A 23,388-nucleotide genomic window follows, 5' to 3' on the forward strand; every position below is an offset into this window, starting at 1 on the left:
GTTGTTTGATTTTCTTGGAAGGCAGACAAGACCCTTTGAGAATCTTGGAGTTTGCCAAGCAACATGCCAATTATAGGGCAGTAAGCAAAACTTCACTCCTGTAGCTCACTTTCCCTCAGCAGCTGTTTCACAAGTAATATTACTGCTGCTAATAGTAGCCGCTAACATTTACTGACTACTTAATATGCTCCAGAGCCCATGCTAAAGCAATCTGATATGCTCATATGCTTCTCTAATCCTTACAAGGATGCTAAGAGGAAGGTATTGTTGAAAGGCCCATTTTACAGATGAGGAGACTGAGGCACTGAAGGGTTAAGTAGCATGGCCACTGTCACTCAGCATGGAAGTGGCAGTCTAATTCTGGAGTCCATGCCAGAGACTTCTGCTTCGCCCTGGTCCCAGGCAGATCTGCAGAGCTAGTTTGGAGGTCCATGGAACATTCCTCACCGGCTCATGCCGAGGAGGAGGTGCTGCTGAACTATCTCCAGTTCCTTTGGCTATGCCTCAGTATCAGTCACGGGCTGCCGTCTCCCTGGGACTTCCTCTGGTTCCTTGGCATCCCGCTAACCCCTGTGAGAGGGCATGAAGGAGCTGCTTGTCTTTAAAGACTGCGTCGAGGCGAGATGATTGAGAACTCTCCCCCGCAGCAGAAGCAAACCTGCTTTGTGATGCACTCTTGAGAGAGGACTTCCTCCCTTTCTTGTGTGCCTGGGGCTTCCCAAGGAAGGCCTTCAGGGAGACTTAAAGTCTGGGGTTATCCCGTGCTTGGTCATTGAGTGAATGACTCACCCCTCTTAAGGGACAGATTAACAAGCAGGAGGCAAGAGGTAAATGACCACCCTCGTAGCTGTTAAGGGAGAGGAGCAAGCCCGGTCCCACTAGGTGAGGCCTTTGACCTCCTGAGAGCAGGTGATGGCTTTCCTGTCTGGTCCGTCAGAGTCTCCGCTTCCCTCTGCTTGCACCCTGTTCCTACAGTCCTCCTGTATCTGTGGACTCCAAGGAGGTCCTGTTTCTCAGGCCACCTGATGGCATTGCTACATTGCAGCTTCCCTTGCATCAGGAATCACCAGGACAACCCACAGCTGGTGACCAGGAATGCAGCCATTATCAGGAGAAAAGGGAAGTCCCCGTTGTCCTTAGTTGGGCCTGGTGGTGGGGGCGGGGGGGGGGGGGGCGGTGCTCCTTCTGCTTCTTCACATAAGCGTTTAACCTGACATGGCCCAGAGCAAGACTGGGCAGGGTTAGAGTCCACCAGGCACCACCAGGCTCCTCTTCAGGTCTGGCTGCAGTAGACTCCTGAAGGTCAAAGTAAATCCCCCCCACATCATATGGTAAGGGTGAGAGCATTATATTTGTTCTAAGGCGAGATAGTAGTCCTTATTACAATTAGTGGATAAAGAAATTCAGGATGATAGAAGGTTAATTCTAGAGAAATTAAAAAAAAAAAGAGGAAGAGATTAATGAGGGAGGTTTGACTATACCCTACAGCTTAATCAGGGGTCCAAAATATCTCCCTAAATTGGTGTCCTCCCTAATAGTTTATGCCACTGTGTAATGGTGGTTAATACTTTCAGGGAGAGAACTCTTGGAAGGAGGAGCCATAGAAAGTTGTTGGTACCATCCTTCTCCTCCCGTGTATCTGCATCTGAGTGTTTACGAAACAGAAACTGACTCCCCAGCCTTGCGTTGGGAAAAGGAGGCTCCACAAAGCCCCCCTCCCCCCACCCCCGTGGCAGGAGCCTGGGCCATCTTCCTGTCCCGTGGTCTTTCCTGCAAGGGCTTCGCTTATTTCCAGGAAGGGGGTCACTGTACTCTTTCTTGGCACCAGTTTTCTGAGAAAACCTTGTACTGTGGAGTCTGGAACATGCTTGTGGCATTTCCCGACAAACACCACCGAGATAGGAGGGGTAACGTAACTGCTGTCTTCCAGAGACCCGTGGGCAGGTGTGAGGACTATAAATACCACCCAGAATGTGAGCTCTGGGCCACTGAATCAACACGTGAACTGCCAGAGTTGCCAAGGTGATTTTAATGCAATTTATCATTAAACCCGACTCCAGATGTTTGTGTTTTCCAAACCTTGCAGCAAAGGCCTGTGAGCTCCATGGGACTCTTCACTGAGGAGATGTGGGCAAGGACAGTAGCTAAAAATGGGGTCTCAGCGGCCTTCTGTCCCACTGACCTCTTTAGGAGAACTGGGTGTGGTGGGTCCTCTTCAGCGATCAGGGCGGACCTCATCTCCCTCCCATGGTTCTTCTCCTTGGGTTACCCGGACCTGGAAGGGATGAAGCTGCCGGCTGCCCCCTGCGTTGAGAGCAGCTGGGACTTCTATGATGAGGCCAGGCCGGGTACCCTAGCAGAAGGACTCGAGTCACGAGGGCCCTCCTGAGTGCAGACTCAGGGTATTTCACACACACACACACCCCCAACACACACACGCACGCACGCACACACGCGTGCACTCCAGCTCTGTGGTTCTCGGTGGCATGTTTCCTGCCTTGCCTTTTCTGAAGGCAACAGCTCTGGAAAGGATTATCTTTTAGCAGCATCGTCATGTTGGTTGGTCAGTGGGCTGAGTGCTAATACCTCTTGACACGGAACATATGTGGAAGCCAAACGTGCTCCGAGAAGGGCGGTGGCAGAGTGCCTCGTAGGGCTCACACTCGGAAACAAATTTAGAAGGTGATGTCCATGCACTCCCACTCCCGGATGCGCCACTCTCCTTAATCTCCTCTGAAGGGAGGATGGCTCTTTTTGTTTTGTTTTATTGTAGAATCATCGCTAAGTTTGTGGGAGTGGCTACAGAGAACACACTGCTACCTCCTCCCATAAGCATCAGGTGACTCCCCAGGTCCCTTAGTGGGCATCAGGGTGGCATCATAGGTGGGAGCAAAATCTTTGGGCTTAGATAGCTTAGACCCACTTCTCAACCTACCATCTGTGCAAGTCTGGTCACTGGTACTTAAGCCTTCTCTGTCCCAGTGGTGTCGTCTGTCATACGGAGATGGCACTCATCCTGCAGGGCTGTGGGGAGATTAATGAGTTAGTGTTTGTAAGGGGCTTGGTGGGGACCTGGCCATACATCATGCTTGTTACCTGTTAGGTCATGTGGCCCTGCTGTTCATCTGGCCTGACCATCTCAGCCCCTCTTTTCTTTTGCTTGTAAGACTTCTGAGGCATTTGGGAGGTGGGTCTGGGAGCAGGTAGGCCTGGGAGGAGGTGGCCCCAAAAGATGGTTGGATATGCTTTTGGGGAAATATTTATGAGCACAGTATGCCCCCAGCCCTTGAGTTCCTGGATCCAGCAGACCAAGCTGGGATGTAGTTAGGATGTCAAAGATATGAGTTTGAATACTGGGCAGCCTCTTGAATGAGACAAGCTGGAGCATCTCATTTTGCATGAAGGATGCTGTTGTCCCTGCTTCATCACTGTCCCCTGATCTGCCCAGGGTGGAGTGAGAATTCAGGGGAGCCATGCATACCAGCTCCCAAATCAGCATGTGGTCAATGATCACTGAAGGTGGAAACCCTGCTTTGTACCTGTGTGAGCCCCTCAGTGAAGAACCTTCCACTTTGTGCCAATGGCAGTTTGGTGAGCATCCCAATCTCTCACAGCTTGGTGCCGTGTCCTTGCTTAGAGTTGGCAGGATTCCCGATACCTCTACACAACCAAGAGGCAAGCAGTCTTCCAGGCCCAACCAGACCTCTGTCCACCAGGTGCATTCCATGCCCAGGTGCACTTCAAAGCTAGCAGAAATAGCCACTCCCAGAGACGAGGAACGCCCCCCATTGGGCACCGAAAAGAGAGTACGGATTTTATGTGTTGGAAAGAGTTGAGGTCTGAAGTCAGGCTGGCCCTTCACTTATCACTGGAGGACCTTGGTCAAATCCGTCACCACTCTGACCCTCAGTCTCCTCACCGGCAAAATGAGGACAATCTTAGCGCCGCTCTGCCGGTGAAATAAAATGCTGCATGGAAAGTGGTTCAGAAAATGCTGGGCCCGGGGCCGCCCAGAGCTGTGGTCTCTGGAGATGACACTGCATTATTAGTATCACTTCACACAGCAGCCACACGGCTGCTCCTCAGAGGGGGAAGTTGACATGGGGCAGGGCAGGTGGGGCAGCTTTGAAAGAGAAAGAGGGAGAATCAATCCCTCAAGTGAAATACGGAGGAGGCCTGTCTTCAGGACTTCTTAGGGAAGTGCTGAACCCCATTCTAAATAGCTGCTTCCTCTCTGTTTGCTCTATCACAGTATGTTTTTTTAATTCCCCTCCAACTCTTGTCCATGTACCAGCAGCTCGGAGGTCCTTCCGTGAAAGGCAGATGGGGTTGAGTAGCCGCCAACCTTCCTCCCAAAGGCGAGAGGACAGGACAGGCTGTTAGATCTTGCTGGTGCTAGGGATCAGCGAGGCTGTCCTCGGCGTCTGAATCTGGATAAGCAGCTTAATTTTATCTCTCCCTGCACCTACATGTCTTGCCTTAGGGGGCCAAGCATCCTGGGAGAGAATAAGCGACCAGGAGACTATGCCCTTCTGCGTTTCCGTCGCGCCTCATGTTGTCTCTGCCTAGTAATTCCGCCAGCCTGGCTTGTTTTGCGATAACATCCCATGCTAAGACATCTAGAAGCGGTACGGGACAAGACAGCATCTGGATCAGAACCAGAAGCCTCAGTAGTTTCCGTGAGTGAGGAGGGCTGCCAGAGTAGCAGGCAGTTCAGATGCCCTTTCAAGGCAGGTCAGAGTCACCACGGCTCTCTCCCTGTGGGCCTCCTCTTTGCCCAGTGTCCAGCGTTCTCCAGAGCGGCAACTGGCCTTGTTAATCTGCACTAGGGTCTCAAAAATGAGTGCGCACTCAGGAGAGATGCGTGATTAAATAGGACTGTGGCAAAAGGGAGCATAGGTCCTATCTAAAGGGGACACCCACTCCGTAGCCGCCTCCAGTCGATGCAGCATTGCTAGAACTTCTGAATTTTTTTTTTCAAGAAGAAATAGAAATCTGGTGTGTGTATGAGCGAGACAGAGATTTCCTGATTTATAACCCTGGGAGGGTGAATAGATTTGCATTTGGGATGTTGCAATATCTTGTAGGGAGGATTCTATTCTCAGGCCATCAGACCTCTGACTTGGTCTCTTTCCTGAATTGTTCAATGTTTCCTAGCAAAGTGCTGCCCTTAGAAGGCCCTGGAGATCAGGGTTTGGAACAAATCATTCGCCATGTACTTTATTTTTCTTTGTAAACAAGCAAACCAAACACACATATGTGACGGGTCCATTCCCGCCCTGTGGGTGCTTGGTCCCGCTGGGTCCTTTCAGCTTTTCTCCACAGTGTCCTCCTTGGAGAGTGACCTTGACTAAAATGTAATAGACAAAGCCCAGGAAACTCTTTGGGGAATGCCACAGAGGGGATAGACAGATGGGCGGGGTGTATAAGGCATTCATAAAGAAGAAAGTGCACCCTCCAGAGACCTCAATTCTTGTGACTACCTCCAGCATGCTTCCTGGAAACACGTGTGACCTTGACCAAGCCACCACACTCTCAGCCTCCGTTTTCTCACCTAAACGTGGGAAGCTGGCCCTGCCCATCTGCGCAGGTTACTGTGGGAACGATGGGAGTGCCAGGAAAGCACTTTGGAAAACAAGCCAAGTATTCTAGCAATGGGAGCTTTCCTCCAGGAGGACATCTGTGTGAACCCTTGGGACCCTGCCCATTATTAGCCAGATTAAACAGGCACTTCTTCCACTTGTCACTGCCACAGCTGCCTGACTACACACAGGCTGCAGCAAGGGAGAGGTGGCACAGATGACAGAGCCCCTGGGGGCAGCCTCACCGGCACCAACTCGAGTCCCCCCGGACCCTGGCGTCAGAGCCTCCAGAGGCAAGCCAGCCCATGACGAGTCTCCTGGGCCATCCCCCCGCGGGAGAAGCTCTGAGCCAGCCTTGAAAATAGGAATTTTAAAAAAGTTAACATTTTTACTGGTTAGTTTAGTTCTCCCCACCCCCCCCTTTAATTAAAAAGAACTGATTTTACACTAGTTAAGAGGGCACAACCTGTCGGTCTAGCATCATAAAGGAAATTCTTAGGACTCAGATTTGCTTGACTTGCCAGCCCCATTCTGGAGAACTCTCCTATAACCCTCCTGGCATCCCCTGTGCTGGACCAGAGTTTTCCTGGAAACGCAACTTCCTTTGGTGCTGGGGTTTTTTGGTTTTTGGTTGTTTTTGTTTTGTTTTGTTTTTTGTTTTTTTTTTAGTGGAGGGAGGGGTCTGAGGATCTAAAACCAGGGCAGATGGGTGCCACCTCACAGGAGTGTGGTCCTCTGGAGCTGTGTATGGGGCTGGGTATATTCCTTAGTAAATGCTCGTGCTGAGCACTAAGAAGAAAGGGAATAAAAGAGACGTAATTTATACCATCAGAGCTTACGGTCATCATAGGTGGGAGGCAAATGATGAACAGCAACGAACATTCTGGAATCACAAATTGAGAGAAGTGCTACGAAGACAAGAAACCGGGGCTATGGGAGACAGTAGTGGGGGGCCTGGGGGCCTTGGTGTAGATGAGGGGATCGAGGCAGGCCTTTCTGAAGAGGTGACAGAGGAGGGGAAGGAACCACCTGGTGAAAGGGGGTAAAGAACGTGCTCAAAGGACCTGGGCCAAAACACTTATGGGGGTGTCTGAGGAACAGAAGTGTCGTGAGTGGGGATACATGGGTGAGAGGGAAAGGGGGAGAGGTCAGGTCACATGAGGTTCCATCCATGCACGTGCACGCGTGCGTGTGTGTGCGCGCACGCGTGCACGTCAGAGAACACACCTGTGGGTGCACACGTGCTTACCCATGGGTGAATTTTCTGGGAGATCGCATGGCCTGTAACCTAATGGGACCCGTGGTTCAAAAGAACTCTAAGGAGTTTTCGGAGTCAAAATTGCCCTTAGTCAATCAACACAAGCATTAGCACAATTGTGCCCAATGATTTTTTTGCAATTCCGGGAAGTTCTGCATTCTGAAGCAGAAAGTAAAGCATGGTGGTGCATTTCCAGGCTTCCCCGGAGGGCACGGGCACAGGGAGGGCTCCAGGTGATCTCAGCCTGTGGCACAGGGCCCATGCTACCTGGGCGTACAAGTGCCCAGACATGTGTAGAGTTTCAGAGGCCACAGGGACGCAAGAGCCACACACACACGCACACCCTCAGCAGCAGGAGCCATGGCTGCAAGAAGAGCGCGGGGCTCTGCAGCCTGTCCCCTGCAGGCGTAGCCCTTGCTCCTCAGGGCACTAGCAGGATTAGTGAGTCACTGGCCTCTCTCCTGCTTGCAGCCTCCTCAATGCCAACAAGATCAACTGCCTGCGAGTGAACACGTTTCAGGACCTGCAGAACCTCAACCTGCTCTCCCTGTATGACAACAAGCTGCAGACCATCAGCAAGGGACTCTTTGCCCCTCTGCAGGCCATCCAGACCCTGTGAGTACGCCCCCTCAAGTGGCAGCACGTGCCCAGACAGCAAGTGACCCCAAACACCCAGACACAGAGAACACCCCAAAGGAAGGCAAAGTGAGCACATCCAGGAGGAGGTCTAGAGCCTGCAGTGAGGACGGACTAATAACGGTAGTTCTAGCTCACCTCTATTGAACGCCTCCTGCGCTGCTCCACACCTCGCTGAGGACTTTCCCTATATTCAGACCTTTAGGCCTCACAGCAATCCTGTGAGGTAGGTGCTGTTATGAGCCCTCATTTCTCTGTGAGGAAACCAGGGCACAGAGAGGTTAAGTAACTTACTCAAGGTTGCCCGGCTAGTATTTGAACAGGCGGAGTTGCAGCTCACCTGCTCTGTTAACCACTGTTGCCAGGGTAGTCTGAGCTGGCTCCGTCTCTGCTGATAACCCAGTCCTGCCCACCCACATCCCCACCAGCCTGCAAAACCAAAAACCTCTGATACGGGCACTCAGAATTTTTCACCTCCCGTCTTCAGGGAGCATTTCCTCACTCCCGAGCACTGCAGATGTTCATAAGTAACTCCATTAGATACATGACACCTGAGAACAGATCTCCACCCAGCCCAGGCCCGACCATGAAACTGGGGCTTCTGGACGCCTTCTAAGTCACCTGGCACTTAACTGCCCCTGTAGCCAGAGGCGGGTGCCGATAAAGAGTTAGGAAGAGCCGCTGTATGTTGAACAACGACCGCGTGCTGAGCACCCCCATGTTGGCGCTGTGAAGAGTTTTCCCGTGAGCCAGGGGAAGCCAGACCCACGGTGCTGGCCTGGTGACAAAGAGGAGAGCAGCAATGCCCACTGCTGTATATGGGACACCCACCGTGGCCAGTTGGCACGCCTGCTGCTTACGTGCCTGGCATTACCAGGCTTGGAGAAATCAAGTCTGGGCTGCTGTAAGCACAGACCCTGAGCCTGCCGCTTGCTTGGCCCATCAGAACCGGTGTGGGTCAGGGTCGAGATCAATGGTGGGTCCTGCCCCAAGTCAGGAGAGCAGGGAGACGGCCCCCCCATCCCCCGCCGGCTGCCAGCTGCAGCTGTGACCTTCTCTGACCTCAGCTCCACCCTCCCCCCACCCCTGCACCCTGCCTGAGGAGGAGGGACCCAAGCTCCAGGCAAGGTGGTGGTGCAGCGTGGCACCACAGGTCACTCCTGATCAATTCTCCTCCTTCTCGCAGCCACTTAGCTCAAAACCCATTTGTGTGTGACTGCCACTTGAAGTGGCTGGCCGACTACCTGCAGGACAACCCCATCGAGACGAGCGGGGCCCGCTGCAGCAGCCCACGCCGGCTGGCCAACAAGCGCATCGGCCAGATCAAGAGCAAGAAGTTCCGCTGCTCAGGTAATCAGGTTACGGGACTGGGCCCCACCTCCCGACTCAGAGCACAGCAGCCCCAGAGAGGCCGGTAATCCAATCTAGAGGACAGCAAGCACTGTAATGGCTCCTCGGGAGCATCTCTGCAAATTAAATTGGGGAAATTCAGTTAGTCCTGCAGAAAACCAATTACCTTATGGATTTAAAATAAAACACACACGCGCACAATAAAAGCATGGTGGGGGGTGCACAATTTCAGGAGAGACAAAACCCAGGTGGCAGCCTATCTCCAGGGCTAGGTGGAAGCTAGGGGAGGTACAGCCTTTACCCACGTGCCTTTTAGAGGCCACGATTTATTTTCTTTTAGTTCCCAAAGTGTGCCCCCCAAGTGGCAGATAGGGAAATAAATATCGCCCAGGCCAGGCTGCAGGCAGCATGTAATGTTGGGGGCCTCCCATTCCCTCTAAGATGGCCTTTGGTACAGCCCTTAGACCAGAGTTTGTTACAGATTTCAGACATTCTCACTAGCCGACTCCTCCACCCCAGACTGATGCATTCTGCTTATGGAGAGAACAGCAAAGAGCTGTGCTCAGTAGGAAAGCAAAGCCTTGCCCTCCAGTTTCCAAGCTCTCTCTGGAAACCTTCCTCCCTATTGCATCCGGGAAAGAGACCAGGGGTGAATGGCAGCAGGGGAGTTCTCGGTTCATCCTGGAAAGAGAAATAGCCGTCCTTGACCCAATAGCTAGATGAGCAGGCAGTTTAAAATGGCGATCATCTGTGTCAGTTGCTGCTGGAAAAAAATCACCACACTGCATTGTGCTCGCAATGGTGAGAGATGGATAGTATGACGTGCTGAGATGGGTTGGCACCAACCCTCACAATCTGTGTGTCAGCGAGAACCCTTCTTCTCCCCTGCCCAAGAGCGTCTTATGTAAGCGAGTTCTCCCAGGGAGAATGACAGCGTGGGCCCTGGTCGCCAGGAGAAGACCAGCAGACAGACTTCTGCCTCTTTCATGTTGTTCTTGGCCTCTAAGTCAGATCCTTTAGTCCATGTCTCCAGAGGGGTAAACGTTAGCTATTTGCTTTTTCCATAGAAACTAATACCTCAAGAGAGCTTGGAGACATCACAGGTACTCGGTGGCAAAATGAGGCATTGCTCCCAACTTACCTTCCGCAGAATAACAATGTCAATTACAAGAGCAGTTTCTGGCCAGTGATGAACTCTGTGCTGAGTGCCTCCAGTTTGATTTGGTTCTTCCACTAGTCCTCTGAGCTCAGCAGGAGGGGTTCCCATTCTGCAGCTGAGGGAGCCAGGGGCCTAGAGGTAAAAGGGCACCCCCATGGTCACAGCAAGCAAATGGTAGAGGCAAGACCAGGCCCCAAGTCTGGTTCACTCCTCGACTCCGCACAGCATGTAGGAGAGAAGGAACATTTGGGAAGGCAGTCCCACTGCTTGGGTGACTCTCTTTCGCATGCAGTCTCATGGCCCACCCCCCACTCCCTGCAACTCTTTCCTTAAGTTCCTTCTTGGGGCCGGCAGCATCTCAGGGAGGAAAACCTTCTCCCAGCCCGGAGGTGTCACCTGAAGCACAACCATCCCGCCCGGGGCCTTTCTGATAACACGCACCTCTTACTCCCTCTGCCCTCTCTGTTCCTCTCCAAGTCTGTCCAGGGCTGAGGTCATTAGCTCTGTCAAGGAGTTGTGCCCCAGAAGAGGGGCAGTAAGACACAGAGGAGGAGGGGGTGCCACCTACTGACCCCAACCCCTTGGTCTTCCATCGTGATCTCAAGGCTCCAGATTGACGCCAAGACCCTGGGGGCAGAGCAGGAGTGGAATCAGCCCAGGGTCCGAGGACCGGCATCTTCCAGGGACCGAATCTGGACCAGTGCCTAGGAACGACTGTAGGCTGGGACTAGGGGTGGCAGGGTGGGGGTGCAGGCAGAACTAAGTAGAGAAAAAAAAATAGTAAGCTGACCTAGGACACAGTAACCTCTCATTCTCTTGCTCTGCCCCTACCTCCCCACTTGTGCATGGGTGGGATCCTGGCTGCTTTTCCTATGGAGGGTAGGAGTGGTTGGAAATTGTAAAAAGAAACAGAAGTTCAGGGTTCTTGGACTGACCCTGTCTAAAAGATTTTTTTTTAATCAATACTAAGCAGATTATTCCTATAAAGGTAGAGGACGTCAGAGCTGATGCCTGACATCGAGCATTCTATGTGCTATTACTTCATGTAGCTGCAGAGAAGAGAGGTAGAGAGAGCTACTGGTGAGCATCAAAGGCCTTGGCTTTGACAGACACTGGGGCCCAGACCTGTCTTGGCTTTAGGGGATACAGAAGCCATAGGTCTAAAGCTCTGTGTTTCCAGGAAGCTCCAGAAGAAGGAGGGGCGGGTGACACATACTGGAGTTGACAGATAATAACTCCGTGTTTTACTTTCCCCTAAAAGCACCCCCATTGCAAAGACAGCTGATGTAATTAGAAGCCAATCTGAGGGCTGCTCCTGCAACACATAGAGCCCCTCCATAGGCAGGGCATCTGGCTGCCAGCTGCCCTGTGTCTACCTCTATCAGCTGCATCCGCCGCCCTGGGCAGCAGTGTCAGGTTAGAGGTGAACGCTGCCAGCCGGCGTCATCTGACCATCAGATTAAGTCCCCCTGAAAAGGCACCGTCTGGCTGCCTGGGACTCCAGGCGCATCCCCAAGGGAGCACTTGGCAGTTGGAAGATGCTGCCTGTCTTCCATCACACCCCCTCCCTTGGCGTGTAGAGATCTGTCGGCAAGAAGAAATTCACGGGGAAAAGTACAGAAGGTGGTGACACGGTATGCACAAGGATGGCAAACCGCAAGACACTGCTCAGGGCATCAGAGGCTTAGAGACCTCAGACATCGCCCAGTCCCTGCTAGAGATGATGAAATCGAGGCCTACCCAGCAGAGAAGTGTTGTCTGAGGTTAGAGAGTAGTATTTTCAAGACGAGATCTGAAACCCTGGACTTCCGACGTACTGTGAAAATTTTCTCCCTTGTCCCTCCATTTATTTTTGTTGAGGAAAATCAAAGAGAAGGTTTCAAGGCTTGGGAGCAGGGGCATGAAAGGGATGGATTTTTTCCCTGCTCTGATCAAACTGGAATGTGAAATCCCCAAACCACAGTGTTATAGAGCCCTGCATGTCTGGGGGTCGAAGCAGGGTTGAGACCAGATTGCAGTGAGCACCTCTAGCCGGTCAGATGGGAGGGCTTTGAAAGAGGTCAGATCTGGGACTATGACGTAACCTTGACTAACTGGTCAACCATTGCAGACAACCTTTGTATGCACTGGCGAGATGCTGTGACCATCTTGTCCCAAAAACACACTGTAGAGGAACAGCGACTCGGTCCCTCCTATCAGAGGGCAAGAGTAGGGAGGTGCCCAGTCCCCTGGCCCTGACTCTGACCTCGTCAAGATGTACATATCTCCTCCTAGTGGCTTGGGAGGAAGTTCGCAAAAACTGCCCGGATCTATTGCAGATAGGGATCTAGGGACTAGGCGCCCTCACTTAGGCCCACAGTACCCAGAAAGAGTTGGTTGTTGGTCCCTCTACCCACTGCCATGATTCACAACCGTGGAGGAAATCTGGAAATCAGGAAGGACCCTAGAATCCGGTGTCTTCCCCCTTTCCTTCCTTCTCTTAGTCTGAAAGAGGCCACTCATCGTGATGGGAATCGGTCAGCTCCTCTGTGAAAGTCGGTGTTCACAGACCGTTGTGATTGTAGGTTTCCCAGTCCCAAACCCGGGGCCCCATCGGCTTCCCCATCTCTCTCCCTGGCTAAGGTCACGTATTTTCTTTTGATGCCATACTCCCCCTCCATGATACTTCGAATCATCCTGGATGAATGTCTGTCAGCCAGAGGGTTTCTGGGCACCTGGAAGGGTACTGGGGAGACTCCTGAGGTGTGGAATAGCAAAGGCGCTTTTCCTAAAGAAGAGCATTGCAGCTTTGTTAGCCCACTGGAAGTTGTGGCTTGTCTCTTCATTTAAGAGGCTGGGAGATCAGACTGCTGCGGATCCATTCTGCTATGGGGACAGACAGGTTGCAGAGCATGTGGAAGATGCTTCTGCTAAGACTGATGTCTTGGCAGATTGATGGTATGATTGAGTGGGATTTAGAGATCAGTGCAGGCCTGTGAGATGACCAGAGACATCTGCGGTCATAATTCCCTTGGGAGGGCTCCATTGCGCCCTGATACTTCTGCGTAGGGGTATCTAACAGTCTCCCACCTGTTCTTCTCCCCTTCCCATGTATCTCCCCTGGGAATGGGCTGCAAGGGCGGTGGGGCTCCTGTCTTCAGAAGTGTTCCTGTGGAACCCTGCTCCTGGTACTAATCACGCTCAGTGGGGGCCTGCTCCGGCTTCCGCTTCTCCACGCTGCTTCCTCTGAGCGCTCCTGTCCTCTCTCTGACGCTGCTTCCTGACCTTGACTCTGACCAGTCGCCGCGGGGCTTTCCTTTGTGCTTGATCTAACCATGTGGTGGAACGATGGAAACGGAACATGGTTCTGTCAAGCACCGCGGAAAGCACCGCGCTCTCCTGCAGCATGGCCCGCCACCGCCACCACCGCTGGACACCTCTTCTCTGCTCTGGAGCACCGCAGCCCAGCACCTGCCAGACCCACCTGTCCCGGTCTAGCCTCACAAAGGGCTGGGGGCGGGGGTTGCGGGGGGGAGGGAGTCTTGAAGGATTCCCAGAGCACCTCCACCTCCAGGTAGCAGATATGAGCTGAAATGGGTATGGAGAAGCACACGGGGGACACGCTAAGATCTATATCCACATCTCCTACCCCAGATGGAGTCGTCATCCCCCAAATCTACACCGGATGCCAGCCGAGGGGTAAAGGAGCTAGGTCATAGCTCAGAAACCACTGTTTTCCTTCTATTCAGAGAGAACAGGTACACCGATGAAATATGCCCCATGGTTTCATGGCAGGGTCCCAGCGCAAGGTCGTTTTCCCAAGTGGTAGCTAACCCAAAGGTCATACTGCTTGTGATCCACTCCTTACCCGCCATCTTTACCGGAAGCATTGGGGATGGATGTGGGCATGAGAATGGGTGAAAGTGGCATGAGTCTGAGACTTTGGATTTAACCTGTGGCTCCTTCTGAACCCGACCCCCACTCCTCATGAGTACATTGGCCCTGGTCCACCCCTCCCCCCCGTGCAGCCTAAAGTCCAGTCTGTGTCCTTCACCTTCCAAGAACAGTTAACACGGTGGCCTAGGTGCTGGACTCCTCACATGGTGCTCGTTCAATGCCACATAAGGGCTGTGCAGAAATCAACTGTCTCTGATAATAAAGAGAGGGATCTTGGCACCTCCCATTCTGTTTGTTTCTTGGTAAATCCCTAGGCCCAGTGTAACTAGAAGATTGTTTTTGGTTCATGCCATGGAGTCTGTGTGTTTCGTCCCAGATAAGAGAGAGCCAGGGTGGGAACCAAACCCTGGCTTAGGCCTGGGAGCCGACTCTGGCCTCCCACGGTGATGTGTGACTCTCACTGTCTCCTCTCCCTCAGGTCACCCCTCAGAGCCAGGGCCCAGCCGTTGCTGAGTAACAAAGAGTCGTCTGCCTCTCTGGATGCTTTCACCATATACTGAGTGCTTACTATAGGTCAGGCATCGAACTGTTTCCATCATTACCTTCTTGAATTTTTATAACAACCTTATAAGGCCCATTTCACAGATAAGCACATCAAGTCAGAGAGGTTAACTAACTTGCCCAGGGTCAGATGGCTGCTGTCTCTAGCTGTAACACTCAGCCTTCCCAGCTATGGATAAATCCATTGCCTTGAATTATAAAATGGGGAAGAATGACAGGATTGACTTGAATTGACAGGGAGTGGGAAAAAAATTTTACCACACCCTTTCAAGCTTGCTTCTGTTGATAGAGAAAAACTTGAGTAAGCAAGTGAGCAAGCAGCACAGTTTAAATGGCTCCTCCCTCCAGCATGGACAGACCAAGATCTGTTTGGTACAGAACAAATCCTCGAGCCTGGAGCAATTCCTTGTCCTGAACAGGGGGGCCGGGCCTCTGGAGTGGGTCCACGATGGCACTTTCCTGGGCACCTCCCCGGTTCTGCAGCAGCAGGCTTATGACCGGGCAGTGCCCAGCCACAGGCCTTGGGCCTTTCCCTCTGCTTTCAGGCAGATGGCTGCATTCATAATAGACTCTGATGGGGACAGCTTACAAGGACAGCTGGTCTGCCCAACTGATCACCAAACTCCTGGTAAAACAGTTGACATTTTCCAGCCACTGGTGTCTAATCCCCCAGCCTTTGCCTATGAGCGGATGACTGTGTGCCTAGCAATGCTCTCTTGATTCCATTCATTACTTATGACCCTTTGCTTGTCCACGTGACTCTCTCTTCAAGCTGATGAACTCCCCCGCACCCCCAGTACCTCTTTCTGCTCCTTTTCTCCTTCCATCCCACCCATGTTAGGGATACTGGAGGTAGAAGAGGAGAGTTCTGGACACATGTGTTGGCAGGGCCATGGTCATCAGATAACAATGAATCTATGACTTTCATTCAACAAACGGGTTGCCTAAAGAATGACGCAAATCCGGACAGCTAATGACAGGAGCCATCCTGGGCCCGGTACTGGCCTCTGCAGCCAAGGCCATCCAAAAAATGGGAGCTGTGGCTCCCTACCTGCCCCAATCCCATGACCATCCAAATGTCAAAGACAGTCTCTCCTGGGAAGTGGCCACAGGGCAAGGATTCGTAATAAAATCGTATTGCTGTGGATTTCCACCCCCCAGTCTATTAAAGCTTCTCTGTGATCATGTACCAAGTGTCGTTGTTCTGAGCTGCCTGCAAAAAGGGAGGAGGGCTTACAGGGGCAGGAGCAGGCAAGACGCCAGATGACATCAGCTCTCCCATGACCCGCTTCAGCCGTCGTTTTGTTTTATGGCTCTTCTTCAAGTCCTCTGAGATCTCTGCTGTCTGAACTCACCCCAAACAGACGAAGTAGCGGCCTATTCAGTTACTCCCCTCCTACTAAGTATTTCTGGCAGTGACAAATATGCATTGAGATTGAAATGGACTTTTAAAGCTCTGGAAAAGTTAAAAATACTTTTGGGTAGTTATGAGCATTAGGCATAACAAATGGCTCCGAGAAACCCTGGGTAGTTTCGGTAATGAAATATGAAGTGCTGGGGGTGGCATTTCAGGCTGGCTCTGACTGGGGAAGGAAACCTTTGGGTTCTGGGCAAATACCGTTATTAACATTTCTGGCTCCCACTCCTATAAAATATCACACTCTGACCCCCTCGTTGTTACAAACCAGGGCAATAACAAGAACAGCAGGGGGGAATGCTGGAAAGGACATATTAGTCCATCGAATCTAATTGCAAAATCATTTCATTAAAATGGGTCAGCGGTTCCATCGCAGAGGTCCACCAGTTATAATCTAACTATACTACAGAGAGCGATTCCTGCTAACTACAGACGCTCTCACCTTGATTAAAACGAAAACGCATTTAATCGGTGGCAGTCCCCGGCCACAGCCCAGCCGGTGTACATCTTCAGGCTCATTGTGTTGAAGAGCAAACCGTGCTCCCTCCTGTCTTTCAAAGGCATTTGATCAGTGCTCGGGGTTCCTCCACTTTGCAAGGATTCCACCGTAGACGCCTTCTGAAGGAAAAATATATGCGCGTGTACGAAGCATCCCTTCACGCCATCAGCATGGAGAACCACTGGCAGGGGACAAGAGAGGATTGTCATTTAGCAGGGTTTGCAAAATGAAATTCACCCAGGACTCAGCATGCCGATGTGTCTGGAGGAAGATGGCCCAGGTCAGAGTTATTCAGTGGGACGGATCCTGGCAAGCCAAGGGCAAGAGATTTGCATAATGCATTGGATTAGGAAGCAGCCCAAATAACTGCGGGGACACGTGCACAGATTTTGCTCACACAAGCCTGGGGGTGGAAGGTGGGATGAAGGAGGGAGGCGGGGAGGGAGCAGAGAGGGAAAGGAGACAGGTCCAGGCCTCTGATCCCCTGTCTTCAGGAGAAGGTCTCCCTTCAGAATCAGAGACCACCAAGTTCATCCGCAATCAAGGATTAGCGTAGGTTGATAAGGTGAGGGGTAAGAAACCACAAGCGTAGAAGATAGCTGCTTCCTGCCTCCCATAGCCCCTGCAGGAAAGCGCCATTCAGTCTACCTCCGCCAAGCTGGACTCTATGATCAGTCCTACAAAGACTGGCATAAATGTTTTGTCAAAATACACATCTGCAGAAAAGCATAGTATTAGTCACATGGGCCCTGGCATCCGCCTGCCTGGGTTCATCCCTCTGTCGTGTACCAACTGATCCGATGACCTCAGTCTTCTCATCTATAAAATGGAGTCATGATAATCTCAGAGAGTTGCAAGGATTAAATGGGCTTCCCCCATCTGAAGTTTGAAGAATAGTGCCTGGCTTGTGGTCCATGCTCCGTAAAAGTCAGCTATTATCACTAGCTACACGGATGTTTCAGTGGCCTCTGATATGCCAGATGTTCTACTAGGTTCTGGAAAATGACAGTAGTAGGATCACAAATATCCATATGGTTCTTTTCCCTTCCCCAGAGCCTCTCCACTGCTTTGCTCTCCTTGCATTTGCACAACCATCCCCATGAGACGGGGCAAGTCCTAGACCCCCATTTGTCCATGTGGAAGGACTGAGGCTAGTAAGTGCCAGGGCCTGCACAAACCCACGACTGCTGACGCTTCTATACTGGTAGTGCTCCACACTGGCCCTGTAGCGGATCAGACCACCAAGGTCTGCCTCAAGCCGTTAAGCAACCCTGGGATGGTCACGTTCTCTGAAACGCTTCAGGAACACTCACATACGGGACAGCTGATGTGCTAGCAGCACCCTGCTTACGCACTGGACAAACGTGGACCGAGCCTGTGTTTCACACCTAGCACAGCGCTAGTGAAATGTTGACCCCTGTCAACTAGCTGGGGAGAACCAGGGCTTCCCCAGTGACCGCCACTGGGATTGCTGTTCTCACAAGGTTTGCCCGGGTGCCAAGGGATCATTTCTAATCAGTAAAGCAGCACCCAGGGCCTCTCCTGAGATGTTACTTTTTGAAACTCTTGCTGTTACTGTGTGACCTCAGGAGAGACTCGATGTCAAAAAAATAAATCTTAGTTCCAACCACTTTTAGCTCATCAGAACTGGCCTTTCACCATAGTTAAATGGAGCTTATTCTCAAAGACGGGGCAAATCACTTGGATCTTCACAAGGGTTGTGCTTGTCTTGACAGTTTTTAAATGTTAATTTATCGCTATTATTGGTTTTAAAGAGGACCATCAGGCAACCCTGAGCCAAATTCCCAAGGCTTTAGGGCCTGGGCTCCAATTTCCCAGGTCCCCAACCCTCATTATTGTCTTCCCGATGCTGAGGCCTGGAGTCAGTGGTCATTGACCACCATATGCTGGGTCTCCTTTGTTGTTTCGTTACCTGCTTGAAGAGAACTGAGTTTTAACCCCCTTCCCTGACTTCCTCCCCACCCTGACACAGCCCGCATCAAAACGCCATCGAAATCTCTTCATTGGGATTTTCATGAATATTCAGAGGGTCCACAGATGATGGGCATCATGGACTAAGTACTCTTCACCCCAAATTGTAGCCCAAATTCCGTACACATGCACCTATGAGCGTTTCTCTGAGGAGAACACAACTTTGCATCAGCTTCTCGGAAAGGTCCATGACCCACAAAAGCTTAAGAGCCCACAGAGCTTGAGCCTGGTTTCCCAGAGGACTCAAATGATGAATGATAAAGACCAAATGGAAAGTGGGAGGCTGGGGTGGGGAGGGCACCAGCAAGGTGGCCACAAATGAAAGCAACGCTGTGTCTGTCCCTGGGAAACCCCCCCTCACATGTCTCCCCATCCCACTACCCACAACCTCAGCCCAGGCTGGGAGCCCCGGTGATCCTGACTGCCCTCTTTGGCCCCACCCAGGCTCAGAGGATTACCGCAGCAGGTTCAGCAGTGAGTGCTTCATGGACCTTGTATGCCCCGAGAAGTGCCGCTGCGAGGGTACCATCGTGGACTGCTCCAACCAGAAGCTGGCCCGCATCCCAAGCCACCTCCCTGAATACGTCACTGATCTGTAAGTACTACCTGGGCTGGAACTCCCTACACGGCCCCTAGCACCCCGTCACCCTGAGCCAGCCAGAGCAGGGTCTCTGGGAGGCAGCCCCCGTCCCGGCTCAGTCACATGGATACTCCTTGGCCATTCTCTGCATCCTCAGCAGAGGATAGACACCCAGGCACCCCACCCACCCACCCACCACCATCAGGAACAGCTTCCTCAAAAATAAAAACCACTAGTTCATTCAACAAATATTTTTGAACACCCACTGTGAGCCAGGCACGGTGCTAGGCCCACCAGCTTCCACAATGCACAAAGCAGACAGTCCTTCCAGCTCCTTATGAAGCTTACTACATAACAGAAAGATGGTTAGTAAATGGTTGTCAAAGTCGAGAAAACACTGGAATGATGAGCTATATCTGAGCCTCCAGTTATACATGCTAATGAAAGGGTACACTGGTTTGTCTGGAAATGGAAGAGCTAGAGAGCTACAGCATGGTAGGGGTGAGGGCGTGACATGTGCGGGATGGACAGACCTACGTGTGACTCTGGTCATCTTGACTTTCCTCTCGTTGGGCAAGTTGCTTCTCAGACCTCAGGGTCCGATTTCTAGCTGTAAAATGGAGGGGATGGCATGTACCTCGTAGGGGTTTAAGAAGATGAAGCAAGAGAATGCAAGCACGGAATTCATCTTGACTCATGCAAGGAGTGAGCTCCGCATGAACAATGGTGGTCTTAGTGGCGTTCGTGCTAGTGTTCTCTTTGACTTACACATCACAGTAACACATGGCCAGGCACAGCCCTCTGGGCCCTCGTGCCTTCCCTGAGTTTTCCCTGGCTCCACTGAACTTGGCTGAATGTGAGGGCCAGGTGGCAACTCAGTTCAAGCTGTGGGGGAGCTGGGGAGGATTCCATGGAGGGCGGAGGAGGAGGCGCCCCCATCCCCGGCTAACCCACCACCCTACCTCTTGTTTCCCATATAGGCGACTGAACGACAATGAGCTATCTGTTCTCGAGGCCACTGGTATCTTCAAGAAGTTGCCCAACCTGCGGAAAATGTAAGTCAGCCCCCCGGGCACTTGGCAGCAGCCTGCAGGCCTGGCCAGGGTCCGTGCTGCAGACTAGAGCAGAAGGCCAGGGTACCGGGGGCTCCCTCACCCTCTGGCCCAGACCCTCCCAGCCTCCTCTTGCCCCCACTACGGCATGTATCTTTGAAGCAGGACAGTAAGGCACAGCCATGCAGAGACAGACCAAAATGAAACTTCACTGTTTTGGGTTGTTTTTTTTTTTTTTTTTTAATAAAGATTTTATTCATTTGAGAGAGAGCAAGAGTGAGCATGAGCGGTGGGAGGGGGGAGGGGCGGAGGGAGAGGGAGAAGCAGACTCCCTGCTGAGCAGGGAGCCCGATTCGGGGCTCAGCCCCAGGACCCTGAGATCCTGACCTGAGTGATGAAGGCAGATGCTTAACCGACTAAGCCACCCAGGCGCCCCAAAACTTCACTGCTTTTAAATTGCTAAGTATGGTGCAGAGCATGCATTTGGCACCATCCCTAATCCTCACTCCAGGTGCCCTCTGCTCCTCCTGATCCTCCACACCCAGCGTCTACCCCAAGGGGTGGCAAGAGGAACTGAGGTAAGGACCAGCAATGGGACACGGGAGTCTAGGGTACATGTATGTCACTCAGGACTTTTTACGAGGTGACAATTAAAAGTTCTGTTCTTAGATGGCCTCTACAGGCTTCTGCGTCGGTGAGGCACATTGGAGCAGAAACGCTAGATGTCTTGCACACTGGGCTTCAGTCTAGGTGTCCCTGGGTCTGACCAGAGCCTGACCTTAGGCAAAGGGCCCACATGCTCACATTGGCTTCTCCAGTGCCAGGGCTGCCTGTCCTCATACCCCCTCCCTGCCTCCAAGTTTGGGCCAAACAAGAATAATGTGGCTGAGCTAAGGGAGCGTTTGTCCTGGGCCAGAGGCCACATTCCCTGCCTCGTGCACATCAGCTCATGTAGTCCTTGTACACCTGCCTGGTGGTGGCCTCATATTCCTCTTCATGTGGGTGAGGAAGCTGGCAAGGCTTCTCTGAGACCACACAGCTGATCAGTGTCGGAGCTGGTACTCAGACTGGGGTTCAGCCGTAATCACACCAGTGTGCAGTTAGGCTTGCTTCCGCTCATCTTCCCTTCCCAGGGCCCTCACAGAGGTACCGGCACAGACAGGGGCTCTCTACCCTCTGATGCCCTTCTCCTCGGCCCCTCTCCCTGCGCCCATCCCAGACTCCACACCTCCTGGCCCCAGAGTTGGGCTCAGAGGAAATATAGTCAAGCCTCCTTATTCACAAATCCCATGTTTGCTAATTCACTTACTCGCTGAAACTTATTTGTAATCTCAAAATCAATACTCACGGTGCTTTCATGCTCATTTGTAGACATGGACAAAACAGCAGAAAATTTCTTGAAAATTTTTGAGTTGTCCTGCGTGCCTGTACTCAGCTGACATCCGAAAGGCTGTGCTCTGGTTCTTTGTTTCAGCTCTCGGACTGTAAACAAGTGTCCTTGTCACAGTATATTTGGTGCCACATCTTTTTGCATGTTTATGCATTTTGTTGGTGATTTTGCCTTTTAAATGGCCCCGCTACATAGTGCTGCTGGGCTGTCTAGCCTTCCAAAGCACAAGAAAGCTACGATGCGCCTCGTGGAGAAAATACGTACGTTACATGGCTTTGATCAGACTCGAGTAATGGTGCTATAGGCTGTGAGTGCCATGTAAGTAAATCCACCACATACATTAAATAAGATGTCTTTAAACAGAAACACACATCAGACAAGGTTATGTACTGATCAGCTGATGACAGTGTTGTGACCAGAGGCTCACAGGAACCTAACCTTGTGTTTCCCCTGGGAGCTGTGGTTCAGCATTCCCTAATTCAGTTTTCCCCATGACTTTGTAGACTGTAACTACCGTGAATAATGAGAACTGACTGTAAACCTTCATTTTTTGTCACGTTCTCCACTCTTCCACCCATCAGTTCCCTGCAGACAAGAAGAAGACAGACCTTCCCCTGCCCTGGGCTGCACCTCCCTCCCTCCCTGACCACAGCCACCACCTTGCCCACATCCTCAGTGACTGCTCTGTAACTGAGGGCAGGAGAGAGCACTCTGAAGGCACAGAGGAGAGAGGGACACACGTGGGTCCTGGAGAGGACTATGGCTGTCTGTGTGGTCAGGCTTCGGAAACCAAGCACAGACATCACCCATCACCTGCAAGGAAACGTCCTGTTTAATTCAAACCTGAGAAACGCATACTGTTTTAAACCTCAAAACAGCAACTTCCATGTGTATGGAGAGAAGGCAGGTACTTAAATGAGTAAGGCTGGCCAAGTACATATCTGCATAGTAAACAGGAAGAAGTAATCTTTGCTTCCATAGAGAGACATTACCCTCCCGTGTGAGGTGAAGCTCACACGCTTTGAGTCCCTCTCTCATCTTCTCCCTTGCAACAGGGAAGGGAGAATAGAGAACCGTTTCTGTGCACCAAGAAAAACAAGCACACAAACACAATGGTAAGTGACCACCGACTCCCAGCCTCAGCATCCAAGCCACAAGAGAGTGGTGGGGACTGTGACAAAACACAAAGCCAGTTCTTGCTAAAAGGGTCAAAGGTCACTGGGTTTGTCCCAGTGTTTGCTGTGCTGGAATGAGGGTCCCAGCTGCCAAACCTTCCCTGTAGCAGCCAGAAATCCAAGCACAGCGAAGAACAGACCTGCGTTTGTTCTCAGTTCAGCTCTGTCCCCCTCCTGCTGTGTCACCCTAGGATTGTCCTTAGCCTTGCTGAGCCCTAGTTACATTATTCGCATGGTAGAAGGAAATCTACTTTCCTTATAAGTTATGATGAGGATCAGAAATAAGTGTGAAGAGGGGCGCCTGGGTGGCTCAGTCGTTGAGCGTCTGCCTTCGGCTCTGGTCATGATCCCAGGGTCCTGGGATCGAGCCCCGCATCGGGCTCCCTGCTCGGCGGGAAGCCTGCTTCTCCCTCTGCCACTCCCCCTGCTTGTGTTCCCTCTCTCGCTGTGTCTCTCTCTGTGTCAAAATAAATAAAAATCTTTAAAAAATAAAATAAAATAAAATCCCATAAAAAAAAAAAAAGTATGAAGAGGTCAGTGAAAGACACGCCACTGAACATGGGCCCGGGATGGAAAGTAGCAGGAAGACGGAAGAGCACATCTGGGTTGAGGACCAGGGTCGCTAGCTATATACTTAAAACAGGAGTTGCAAGTTCAGATATTTTCAAGATCCAGAGAGTAGCACAGATGTGGAAAGGAACTTGGTGCATGGCAATAATTAATAATAGTAATAATCCTAATAGCAGCTAGCCACTAACGGTTACTAGACACTTCACTCTGTGCCAGACTGTACTGACATTAATTCATGTAAATCTCACCAAGAAAAACCAAAAAGCTTTGAGATTGTTACATTTTACAAAT

At 51.6% G+C, this 23,388-nt stretch overlaps 1 protein-coding gene across 2 annotated transcripts in view; it reads left to right on the forward strand.

Annotated features, from left to right (window-relative positions):
• The window catches only part of SLIT3 (slit guidance ligand 3), a 591,804-nt gene that overhangs the window by 496,905 nt on the left and 71,511 nt on the right, over positions 1-23,388 (forward strand). For both annotated transcript variants that reach the window (XM_028102736.2, XM_028102735.2), the window contains exons 13-16: positions 7,312-7,455; positions 8,663-8,826; positions 18,775-18,925; positions 19,891-19,965. In XM_028102736.2, coding sequence (XP_027958537.1) covers positions 7,312-7,455; positions 8,663-8,826; positions 18,775-18,925; positions 19,891-19,965 — 534 coding nt within the window. The remainder of the gene's footprint in view (positions 1-7,311; positions 7,456-8,662; positions 8,827-18,774; positions 18,926-19,890; positions 19,966-23,388) is intronic.

This window comes from Eumetopias jubatus, unplaced genomic scaffold, assembly GCF_037043125.1.
Source record: "Eumetopias jubatus isolate StellerSeaLion01/CBP00866 unplaced genomic scaffold, mEumJub1_p1.0 scaffold_5, whole genome shotgun sequence".
NCBI classification, from domain to species: Eukaryota; Metazoa; Chordata; class Mammalia; order Carnivora; family Otariidae; genus Eumetopias; species Eumetopias jubatus.